The sequence below is a fragment of the Corvus hawaiiensis genome, chromosome 20, assembly GCF_020740725.1.
Source record: "Corvus hawaiiensis isolate bCorHaw1 chromosome 20, bCorHaw1.pri.cur, whole genome shotgun sequence".
In the NCBI taxonomy this organism is placed as follows: Eukaryota; Metazoa; Chordata; class Aves; order Passeriformes; family Corvidae; genus Corvus; species Corvus hawaiiensis.
The window spans coordinates 4,837,127-4,849,680 of NC_063232.1; the positions used below are offsets into that span (position 1 = coordinate 4,837,127).

General features: G+C 50.4%; 1 protein-coding gene across 1 annotated transcript in view; it reads left to right on the forward strand.

Moving 5' to 3' along the window:
* Positions 1 to 7,413, forward strand: part of RTN4RL1 (reticulon 4 receptor like 1) — a 30,866-nt gene extending 23,453 nt beyond the window's left edge. The window contains exon 2 of the mRNA XM_048324823.1: positions 3,337 to 7,413. Coding sequence (XP_048180780.1) covers positions 3,337 to 4,697 — 1,361 coding nt within the window. The 3' untranslated portion in view covers positions 4,698 to 7,413. The remainder of the gene's footprint in view (positions 1 to 3,336) is intronic.
* Positions 7,414 to 12,554: the final 5,141 nt, after the last annotated feature.

Below are 12,554 nucleotides of genomic sequence, written 5' to 3' on the forward strand. Positions count from 1 at the left end.
GACCCTCTGTCTGCCTCACAACCTTTACAAGATGAAGTTGAAAGGGCTGAGTCAGGAATAACAAGTTAGACAGGGTCAAACTCTCAGGAGAGCTGGGCTGGGGCCTCTTGGGAAGCTCCCATGGTGTTTCCCAGTCTGGGAAGCCCAGTGAGACCCAAGTGCTCCTGGCTGTCTCGGCCCGGTGGGATTTGGCTGCCGGATATCCCAGTGCTGGTGTTCCCAGCCTCAGGAGCTTCATGGCTCTATGACCATAGCCTCTTCGCTTTTTGGGGGTCTCATTCCCAGATCTAAACTGGGACCAGTCCCAGGCCATGCCAGGAGCAGCTTCTCACAGCACTAAGCAGTCAGCAGGTTTTACAGGCTTGGAGGGAAAGCCTCCTTGATGAGACCACAGGCCTTGTGTGCGCCCACTGGGGAGTCCAGACCTTGACAGAATCACAGAATGGTTTGGGTTGGAAGGGACTTTATCTAGTTCCATCCCCCCTGCCATGGGTAGAGGCACCTTCCACCAGCACCAGGTCGCTCCAAGCCCCATCCAACCTGGCCTTGGACACTTCCAGGAATGGGGCAGCCGGAGTTTTTCTGGGCAGACTGTGCCAGGGCCTCACCACCCTTACAAGGAAGAATTCCTTCGTTATACCTAATCTAAACCTACTCTCTATCCAGAGACTCTATCACGTTCTGCTCCCCTGTTCACCCTTTTTTTTCTAAGTATCCATCCTTCTGTTTCCCCATTCTCCTTACTCCCAAGTTGTAATAGGGAGAAAGACATCCCTGGATTTTCTTCCCAACATCCTATCCTCAGGAAGCTGAGAACCAGTAACAACCGCAGCCTATCCTCGCCACCATCCCTGGCTGCAGGAACCACATCTCTCTCTCCATAGGAGCTCCAGCCACTAACTCACAGCCACCTGTTAATTAAAGAGATGGACTCAGTTCCCTCTGACCTTTACCTCCGCAGTTATCCCTGCAGGCAGCGCGCTGTTAAACACTGCGTTCCCTTTCGGCAGGAGCCTCTACCTTGGCCATGCTCCAGGGAGGCCCGGGCTGCCTTGGTCCATCACCACACATTGCTAACAGCCTCCTGTCATCAACATCCCTATACGTGAAATCCTGTATGCTCCCAGATCCCTGCCCAGCTCCACCTCCCGTCAGTAATCCCGTTAGCCTGGCAACTGTCGTGTCACGGAAGAGCGCATAAAACTGTTGTTTGGAAGCAATATGTAATCTTCCAACCTGCTGCGTGTAGCTGGGAGATGGTTTATTGATTCAGACCCTTGTGATTTGGTATTTGCAATAACAGACTCTGCATGTGGGAGATCGTCACAGCACTTGTGCCTAGCAGGGTTTTACTAATAAACATCAGACCTATGGAAGGTGCCGTACTCCGGTGTCACCGAGGTAAGATGGGGGACGTGGAGCCGTCCCACCTTGGCAAAGCACATCCTCGAGTTAAAAAAACCAGCAGAATATATCTGCACACATTGCTTTGTCTCTTCCACCGTAGGATAATCACAATATCCTCAGGATACCACAGTTTCCCAGGCTGTGAGTGGCAGCCAGGGCTCCCGTTTTGGCAGGGAGTGCTGGGTGCTCAGCACGATGCTCCCACTAGCGCAGCCCCTCGCTCATCGTGCAAAGGCACGACAGCGAAGCCAAAATGCTACGGCGGTGACTTGGAGAACATTCCTTTTCCTACACAGCCGTAGGAGTTGTTGCGAATTAAGCGTTCCCGACTCACCAGCCCTTTTTGGCAGTGGCGCAGGGATGAGACATCCCTCCTGGTAGCCCGTGCTTCGTTTCTGAAGGGCAGCACCTGGAAGTCGTCCCCCTCATTCCCATTCCAAGGCTCCATCCGATGCTTTGGGCAGCACTGCTATTTTTTTCCTATTAACCGCCCAGTCAGCGATGACTGCCTCTTACTGGTGATTTATGAAGAGTCTGAATAACCCAGTTTATCTAAAATATGTGGCAACTTTGCCTTGAAAGGATGGGTTCAGATGGACGGGTCACCTGCTGTTAACTAAATGACAGTAGATCTCCATACCAGGCAAAAGGCAACAGCAACCACGCAGTTACATTTCAAACACAATTAATAAGAAAACACTGAGGTTTCTGTGCCTCCAACTCGTATTAGGCTGTAGGCACTGAAAAGAGGGACTGTAAAAGCCCAAGGGGTCCATGCTCTTGGACTAGCTGGTGATAACGACGTGGAGTAATTAGAGATGAACTCCACTTCCACTCTCGTTTTTCAGATTATTACAAGCTGAGTAGGACTCGTGGGCAGGATGGCACCGGCAGCTGTGCACTGCTCCTCTGTTACTCCTTTTCCCCATGAAGTCCAGAGGCAGAATTCATTAGACATGAGCAAATTTTGCGTGTAAGAGGAAAAAGCCAAATCTAGGAGGAAAATCTGAATGAGAAATGACAAGTCTGGTGCGATGAGTCTGAAAAGCCACTCGGCGCAGAAGGAATAGCCTGAAAGCAAGCCTGGTGTGAGGAGTGGGAGCGAGACGGGAGCGGAGCGGCGAAACCGGAGCTCTGAGAGCTGAGCAGAGGGAGGGGATGATTCCTGCCTCGCTCTCTGCTTCTCTGCTGCGAGAAAGCCCCAGTCACAGGCACACACTGCAGCATCAGAGGATGCAATATGCTTTGCCACAGGACATCCATTTAAAAATATGTCTGAGCATCCCACTTCCAAACGGAGTTTTCGGCTCAGCCTTTTCCACCAACTGCTGACAACATATTTCCCTGCAAATCACTTGGGTTTCGGGGTGGATGGTGGTGTCTAACAACCGTAGTGAAAGGAGATGGTGGGGATGGGTCTGTGCCTTTGGGGGAGTGGGATGCACTGCACACGTGTGATTTTAGGTGGTTCGCTGGGAATTGCTGAATCTGTGCAGCTTTTCCTCTCCGATATGTGCAAGCGATTTAACAGATGCGTTACAGGAGGGGGGTGGGCACCTGCGAGGGTTTGAATTTCCTCTGTTTGCTCTCACATCGCGGCGTTTCCTTGCCTGCAGGCAAGGGGCTCCGCTGCCTGCACTGCCAGCGTGAATTCTCGCCGAGAAAGTTTCTCCTGCCTGTTCCGGGCTGGGAACACAACCAGCTGCCTGTTGCAGGCAGGGAGAGGAGGCTGGGAGTACTCCATACATCACGTTTTAGCTGCCGTGGGTGATGAGCCTACTCATCACAGCCGCGTGGGTAATTCATGAGCAGAGAGGAGGGCTGAGCTAATTGGGGGCGTTTTTCACCCGGAATAGTCTCCACGGCAGCGATGGGTGGGCGGGAGGTGCCCGGTTCCCGCTGACGCCGCTCTCCCCTCTCTCCGCACAGGGGGGTTTGCGGAGCTGCTGCTGGTGCTGCTGGGGCTGAAGGTGCCCGGTGCCCTGGGCTGCCCCACCGACTGCGTGTGCTACCCCTCCCCGATGACCGTCAGCTGCCAGGCTCACAACTTCGTCACCATCCCCGAGGGCATCCCCGAGGACAGCGAGAGGATCTTCCTCCAGAACAACCAGATCACCTTGCTGCTGCGGGGCCACTTCAGCCCCTCCATGGTCACCCTCTGGATCTACTCCAACAACATCACCTTCATCGACCCCAACACCTTCGACGGGTTCGTCAACCTGGAAGAGCTGGACCTGGGGGACAACCGCTACTTAAGGGCTTTAGCTGCAGACACTTTCCAAGGGCTGGTGAAACTCCACGCCTTGTATCTGTACAAGTGCGGGCTGAGCTCCCTCCCCAGCGGGATATTTGGTGGCCTCCACAACCTGCAATACCTTTACCTGCAAGACAACCACATCGAGTTCCTTCAGGATGATATTTTTGTTGACTTGGTTAACCTCAGCCATCTTTTTCTCCATGGAAACAAGCTCTGGAGCCTCCATCAGAACACATTCAGGGGACTAATAAACCTGGATCGGCTGCTCATCCATCAAAATCAGCTGCAGTGGATTCATAGGCGGGCTTTTCATGACCTCCGAAGATTGACCACCCTTTTCCTGTTCAATAACAGCCTCTCGGAGCTGCAGGGGGACTGCCTGGCCCACCTGGGAGCCCTGGAGTTTCTCAGGCTGAATGGGAACCCATGGAGTTGCGACTGCAAAGCCCGTTCCCTCTGGGAATGGCTGCACAGGTTCAGAGGCTCCAGCTCCAGCGTCATCTGCGAGTTCCCCGAGCAGATGCACGGCAAGGACCTCAAGGTGCTAAGAGCAGAAGACTTTAGGAACTGTTCGGGGTCCGAGTCGCTCCATCAGATGAAAACACACACCTTCTCTACAGCGGACAGAGGAGCCTCCAAATCCCACCACCCTCACCACTCCTCCAAGGAGAAGGGGAAGGAGCGAGGGGCTGAGAACAGTTTGCACAGCAACCAGCCCGGCCCCCCCGGCTCCCGGCCGGGCTACCGCAAACCCGGCAAGAACTGCACCAGCCACAAAAGCCGTAACCGAACCTCCAAGCCGGTGTCCTTGGGGCCGCGCAAAAACGGGCAGGAGGTCCCAGACTATGTGCCTGATTATCAGCACAAATACAGCTTTGGGGCCATGCCCACGCTGTCCCCCAAGCGCAAGGGTAAGTGCACCCGGCGGACGCCCATCCGTGCCCCCAGCGGGGTCCAGCAGGCCGCCGGCTGCCCGGGGCTCAGGGCATCGCTCCTGGTTTTTATGGTGGTGTTGGCGGCCGTCATCCGCTGAGCCCCACCCCCGGCCGCGGACGGAGCGGAGCTGTACTGCCACCAATCTACAAAGGACCAGAGTTTCTTTTCTTCTTCTTTTTTTGTACGTGGCTCAGCGTTGGCCTGGCGAAGGGAAGAACGTTGTCTCGGCTTCTGACGGTTGTGTCCGTGCCCGGCCGGACTGTGCCGAGCGCAGCGGGAGCGGATTAAAAGGCATTATCACACCTTGTCACAAACAAGCCTAACCGAGCACCTACAACAACAACAACAAATAAAAGCCAACCTTACAAAAAGCAGATAACAGGGACGGTAACCAATTAGTCGGTGACAACAACCGGACAAATGGACTGTATCCATGCTCTTGTGAAATCCCGTTCGTTTGAGAGCGCTCCGAACGACCCCTCCAATTACCGAAAGGAACATAATTGCTGTAAAAACCATCACCGATTAAGCCTACACTGTTTCTCTCTGAAAGTGAGTGCAAGGACACTGATACCGAGGTAATAAGGACATTTGGTTCTCCCACGTTTTAGCCCTTTTGGCTCCAAACCCAGAGGCCAAAGTTGGCTGGGAATCTCTTAGAAGACAATCTCAAACCCCTGGATATCTCAGGCATTACAGCAGAACAGGGCTTGCCTGCTGGGCTTGGAGTAGCCAACAACCAAAGGAAAAACTGATTAGAGGTGGAATTAAACAAAAACAAAACAAAACAAAAAACCAAACAAAAAACCAAACCCAAACAAACCCAACACATAAAGAAATGAGGTACCTGCAGGAGGTGTGTTTTTTGTAACCATGTCCACACATCTGAGAAAAAAACCCCAACAAATACACAGGCTCCCCCTCTTCCCTTCAATTATCCATATGTATGTCTTACAATGTTTATAAACTATATGGAAACTGTATCTTCAGAACTAAGGATTGTATTATTGAATTTATAGCAGACCAGTATATGATTTTTTCTTTTTTTTCCTTGAGAAAACAAACCGGCAGCAGTGCCTACAGATGCTGAAAGCCATCGGGCGGGCTCAGTACGCATGGGGGAACCACAGCGGACCAATGTTCTCAGCAATTCAGAGCACTAAACTTTGGGAGGGGTTGGGGGGTGATGCAGCAAAGTCCATACCCAGAGAGTCAAAATTCACCCTTACATCCTAATTTGTGACCGGTGGGGGAGAGAGAGAGAGAGAGAGAGATTAATTAGCCCAAATAAATAGAGCCATAGAGCTCTGTCTCCGGAGAGCACTCCGAGGCCCCGGGGAGGAAAGGGGCTGTTTTTGGGGCTGGAGGCAGAGAGGGGCTTCCCAGCCGTGGCAGTGGCGTGAGGACCTTTATAGCTGGACTAAGGTTTTCACTGGGGCAGCAAGGAGCAGCTCCCAGGCTGCAGACAGACCTGACAGAGTCAGGAGAGGTTTTGTTTCTTAAAAGGAACAGATTCTGGAAGAGTCAGAGATGGGGGAAACTACAGCTTGTAGAGGACCGGCGAGAAGCGCGGTGCCCGAGGTTTCTGGTCCATGGCAGGAGAGAGAAATCCGTGGTCCAAGAGAGCTGTACAAAGGGGGTGGTGGGGAGGTGGAGGAGAGGGAGAAGGGCATCCTGTTCCCCTCTTCCTGGGTTCAACCATGTGCTGGAGGGATGTGTTTGGTGGTCGGGGGCACGGCCGAGCCGGCAGCCCACGGGCTTGGGGAGGTGCTGCCCAAATTCTGCAGTTGATGTGAATTCCCTGTCAGCGTGGATATGTGAGACCAAACAGACACTGAAGTTAATGGAAACAAGGGAAATAAAAGTGATCTTGGACAAGAAAAGGCTTCTGTTCTTTCCATCTCTCTCAGTGGTGGTATTTCGAGGCCGTGACTCCTGTGTGGGGCTGGAAATCCCAAAGGAAACAGCTGGAGTTTTCCATCAGACACACAATTAGCTCCAGGAAGAACGGGCCAGCTAGGGAAATCTGCTCTCCCAACCACTTTGGGGAAGTGGAGAGGGTATTTACACAGTGGAAGATCCCTTGGAGGTATCTGGAAATGAAAAGGGAAACTCCCACTGTAAAGAGAAGCAGAAAATTCCCTGATGCACTTGTGTTTATGAGCAGCTGGATGGTGGGAGCAGGAAGCTGGAGGGGCATGGCCTTCTCTGTCTGTCTTGCAAGCAAGGAAGGCCAGAGGCTCGGATGCTTCTCTTTTAAATGCCCTTCTTGGGGAATAGCAAGAGTAGTTCTGGGGGGAGAAAGGAAGAGGTTACTTCATCAAGCCCTCTGCCTTCCAGCTCCTACCCAAACTTTTCTGTCTACAGGGCTCTAAAGCTCCACTAAAGGGATGTCCAATGCAGCCAGAACAAATAATCCGTGATCTGAAATAGCTCCCTCATGTCCTACTCTCTATAACCAATAGCAACTGAATGAGTCTGGCACTGTCCCTCAGAAGTGGAGAATGTTGTTATGTTGGTTATTTCGTTTCATACTCTGGAAATCAAAGCTCTCAGTGGGAGAATGAAGAAGAGAAGCACTTTATTAATTTTTTTTTAAGTCTGCACGTAACTCCTGTAATATAGGAGCGAAATGTCAGCACAGGAGATGCTAATGTTTTATAAATGATTTGGGTGCAGCAGGCACAGTGGATAGTCTTTGAGATGAATTATATTAGAACAGACTACACCTGGCTCAAAACCATAATTGTATTTTTAGTATCTTTTCCTTTAACATGTAGGAAAAATAAAGGCAACTCCATGGTGTATTACAAGCCTTGTCAATCAAGTTCTCTAACTCCTAGTGATAAAGGGAACTGTTTAAAAACCAGAAGGGAGACATGATACACTGCTAAATAGGAGATGTCGCTTGACACAAGGTTGTGGTTTAACCTGGCAGGCAGCTGAACACCACATGGCCGTGCTGGAATGGGGGAGAGGATTGGGGAAAATACAAGTGACATTCATGGCTTGAGATAAGGCTGGTTTAATAGGACAGAAATGGGAGAAATAATAATAATAATAACAACAATAGAATTAGAATATGCAAAGCAAGTGATGCACAACACAGTTGCTCACCACCTGCTGATGCCCAGCCAGTCCCTCAGCAGTGGCCCTCGGTTTATATACTGGCCATGATTCCATTTGGTCTAGGATATCCCTTTGGCCAGCTGAGATCAGCTGGCCCTTCCCAGCTTCTTGTGCCCCACAGCATCCTCAGAGGAGAGGAAAAGTCCTTGACTCAGGGCAAACACTGCTGAGCAACAACTAAAAATCCCTGTGTTATCAACATTATTCTCATCCCAAACCCAAACCACAGCTCCCAGGAAGAAAATCAACTAACTCAACCCAAACCAGGACACACAGATTCCTGATATTCCTCCTGCCTCCTCCTTAGCTGCCATCCCTCCCCTCTCCCATCCTTCTTCCACGACCACAGCTCTTTGAGGATAAACTAAATTTTTATGGCATGCTCTGACACTGCGCCTCCATAACGAACTTCACAGCTGCGTGGTTCAGCTCACCACGGCCCCAGGTTCACGCTCGTGTGTCTTTTCCCCAGCTCCTTCCTACAGCATGTCTTCATGCATTTTGAATGTTGCTCTGAGGCCCGGCAGAAACCCCCCTCTCCTCTGAAGCAGCAGCTCTCGAGCAGAGCAGACATAGGTACAACCCTGACTTGCCAGAGATTGTCTGGTTCAGGCTGGAGAGAAGTTGGAGAAATCTGGGATCTCGTTAGAAGTGCTCCCAGACCCCCAAGGTGTCTGACAGGGGTAAAGTGCTGAACCCCAAAGTGGTGGGAAGCACCGTGGCCACTTTGAGGTGCTGCTGGGCTGGAATGATGGGCTGAGGCCAACAGAGTGAGGAGGATCAACAAGGCCACGTGGCAGGTCCTGCACTTGGGTCACAACAACCCCCATGCAGCACTACAGGCTTGGGGCAGTGTCTGGAGAGGTGCCCAGTGGGAAAGAACCTGGAAGTGCTGGTCAACAGTGGCTGAACATGAGCCCAGGTGTGCCCAGGTGGGCAAGAAGGCCAGTGGCACCTGGCTTAGAGTCCCCATCCGTGGAGGGATTTAACAGACCTGTGGACGTGGCACTTGGGGACATGGTTTACTGGTGGCTTTGGCTGTGTTAACAGTTGGACTCTATGATCTCAGAGGTCTTTTCCAACCTAAATGATTCCGTCATTCTATAAATTCTAAACCCTTCCATGCTCCTATCGCAAGCTCGTCCTTTGGATGTGCCCTGATCCTGTTTCGGGGTGGGGGCTTACAGGCCCTTTTGCCTGGGCAGACACTGCCAATGGCTCAGCTGTGAGCTCCAGACACCTCCCCTGGGAAAAGCATCACCTGAGCCTTTATTTGCTCATCAGTCTCCCTTTCCTTTAGTGTTCTCCAGTCTGTGCTGCTCTGGAAGATGGGACAAGTCCCTGTCACTATGGCTGCTCTCCCCTTCCTTCCATCAGCGAGCTTTAACGCTCTGACTTTGGGCTGTTCATGTAAATCCTTTCCATTAAAAAAAATAAACACCAGAGAACCCAGAAGAGACCCCAGACTGTGCCTCTGGAAACTCACTCCTGGCGGCAGAATCCCGTTTCCTGAGTCGGAGCCAATTTTCTCTCCTTTGTACCACTTTTCCACAGTTTCATCCCATAATTGCTAATATGGAGCTTTTCGTACATGCTTTGAAATCAGAAACCACGCAACACTGCATCTCTTTTATCCTCCCAGGCAGGATGAAAAACCAAACACCTCTTGGATACTGAGAATAAATTTTTAGTTTATCAGCCTAAACCAACACCACGAGACTACAGTTTCTCCCGTGTTCCCCATCGCTCCCCAGACCACACTTGTGCTCCCCCTGCACCAATTCCAAACTGTTTCCTTTGTCTCAGAAAGTTGCTTTGTGACACATCCCCCTTCAGAGTGGAACAAAAGCACCACTTCACATTTCTTGCAGCTAAGTAACACTTTTTGCAGTCCTTCAAGTTTATCCTTCCCTAAATCCTCTGCCCGTGTATTCTTTCCCTGTCTTAGCCTCAACCCCTCCCCCAGGAATGCTTCCCAAGACCCCATTTCCCATTAGCAAGATTATTTCCCTTTTCATCACTATCTCCTTGAGATCCTGGCACCATCCCCTGTCCTCCCCTTACCACATCCAGCAGCCCCCAAGCTCACCCCTGCTTTGGAGAAACACGAGATACTGACACCAGTGCGGGTGGGAACAGTGATTCCAGGGATGCTGTTGTATTCCTGACTGCGTTGGAGTTTGTGGGTTACAGATGGAAGCAAAAGCAACTCTTGAAAGCGGGACACAGGTGCTCACGCTTTGCAATGCGTGTTTTTGGGGAAGGTGTCACGCTGACGAGCCAAAAACATCTCTGCCCACATAAAAGCAGCCCCGGGAGCAGCACCCCTCCAGAGTCCCCATGCATGTTCTGTCCTCCCCTTTCCCAGAGAAACAGCCTTCAGCAGGGAGAAGGATGTGTTTTCTCAGTGACCACCTCTCTGGTCCCCACTGAAAAGCAGCCGATTTGGTGAACAAAAGCAGGCATTATAACACAAGCCCCTCGTTACCCAGCTCCCTGCTGGAATGAGCTGCTCACTAAAATCCAGTTTTTTCCCCCACCCTGTGAACACGGGTGAAATTCTCCGCACACCCAGCCACTCTGCAGATGCATCTTTATCTCTCTGCAGGCTCATCCCCACCCTCATCTGCACAACCAAAGTCCTTTCTGGAGCTGCCCCTCCATCCCCTCCCTCCTTTGTGAAAACAGAATCAAAATAACTGTTTAACAAATCAGCCATTACCTTCTCTCATGTCACCAATTCCCCGCTATCATTTCGTAATTGGCCAATTTTCTCTTTTACCTTCTCTCTGCTCTGAATACGTCTCGGGGAGCTCTGATTGTGTGTTAAAATATCCTCCCTAATTCACTGCTCAATATCTCTTTCTGCTCTTCTAATTGCCCTTTTAACTTGCTTCTAATTTTTTTATAAATCTCCTAATCCTCTTCCTGCACAAGTTGTTTACATGCACCGGAGAATGTATATGTATTAGCAGATGTTCCTGGGTAAATAATGCACAAAAGAATATCACTGCTTCACGCAAGCTGCAATTACTGCTTCCCTCAGAATAAGCCCTGTTTAACCCTCCTATTTAGGGCACACGCCCCTGCTCTTGCTGCACATCTCCAGGCTATTTCACTCCTGCTGCAGAACATTAACACCACCAGCTCCACCACGGCTCGCTCGCTATCTTCCGGGGGGCAAAAAAAAATAGAATTCAGAAAAGAAAGAAAGAAAGAATCTAAGGATAAAGGGAATGATATAGTTATTCTCCAACAAATTTATTTTTTTTAGGGGGGGAACGCAGCTAGAAGAAACAAAACGAAATAGCTACACAAGTCAAACCCAGCAGCACTACCCCAAGTAGTAAACAAATTTGATAGTGTTGGTGCTTTTGATTTATGGACAGCTTCCTGCACTCCCCGCTCGCAGGGAGTCGGCTGTCACAGCCCCGGTGCCGCAGACAGGCACAGGGTCAGGCAGGCGTTGTTTGCCATTTGCTTTGTAAAACACTTCCTAACATCACTCAAAATTTCCTTCCTCTTTTCCACTTCTCCTCTCCGCTTGTTTGTGGTCTCCTTTTCCCAACGTGCTGCAGCACCCACCAGATGCTCTGAATCCTGTGTTTTCCAGCTAAAAGGGGGATGCTAAATCATGGGTTTAAAGTTACGGGTCCGGTTTGGATGAAAAGAGTCGAGTTCTCTTCTCTAGAGATCCAGGCAGGAATCAGTGTTTTGCAAGATAACCCTTGCTCCTGCTGAGGGACAAAAGGCATTGCTGGTACCAGGAAGCTTCAGGAGGTGGGGGTTATTTTGTACTTACAGCTGACACTTAGAGAGTGTCAAAATCTAAGTACCAAATCGTGATTAGCAATAACGTCCTGGCCACCAGGACATCTCCGGTGTCTGACACCTCCATCCTGCCAAAACTAGCTCCTGCTACACTCTGCAAGGCTCCAGCACCCACACCGAGCACCCCACCTGCCCCAACCTGCATAGAGGACAGGAGATTTAAACAAATGGAGTGGGAGGAAACCCAAAATCTGATGGAAACAGTGAAAACTCTCCTTCTACTGAAAAGCTGCTCTGCTACAAAGGGTCAAAAGCAAAGCACTTCTATTAAAATACAGAATTGTTCCTATGACAGGCTGAGGATTTCCGAGGCTGTTGTGGAATAATGAAACTCTTGGCTATTTGCTGAATTTCCAGGGAGATTTCCATTTCTCCCCCACATCCATGCACTTTTCTCCTCAGAGAAGCAGATCCCACTCCCAGCAAGGGCTGCCATCCCTAGAGATGGATTTTGTTTGCTTCAATCTGAGCTGCACCAGGTGATCCCTCTCCATCTGGGCAGGTACCAGAGTACCCCCAGCTCAGGACTTGGCTGCCCCTTCCCCATTTCTTAGATGAGTTTTAACACCTTTACTTTGAGCCTACCAGCATGACTTGGTTATTTCTTTTTTCCTACAGACCTAGTGAAAGTTCTCTCAGGCCTGATTTCTCAACAGTGCATACAAATTGCTCTCTTTGGAGAAGGTTTTCATCATGATTCCCCCAGTCAATCCTTCTACAGCTAAAAGATCCCATAATCGAAGGTGTTGGCTCCTCACACATCTTCTCTGAGGAAGCGTTTCTGCGTGTTCTGTCTCATGAAGTGCCTTGCATGCCCTCATGTCCTCAGAATAAGCCCTCCTGGAACCCCTCCTGGGAATCACAGACTATCTGTATGATTTTCAGCTCATGCCTTAACCTCACTCTGAAATATAAAAATGTAAAAAATAACAATTTAAGAGAAAAAACAGTGACTCTTTTGGCACCAAAGGATCCTTGGGAGGACCAAATGTGC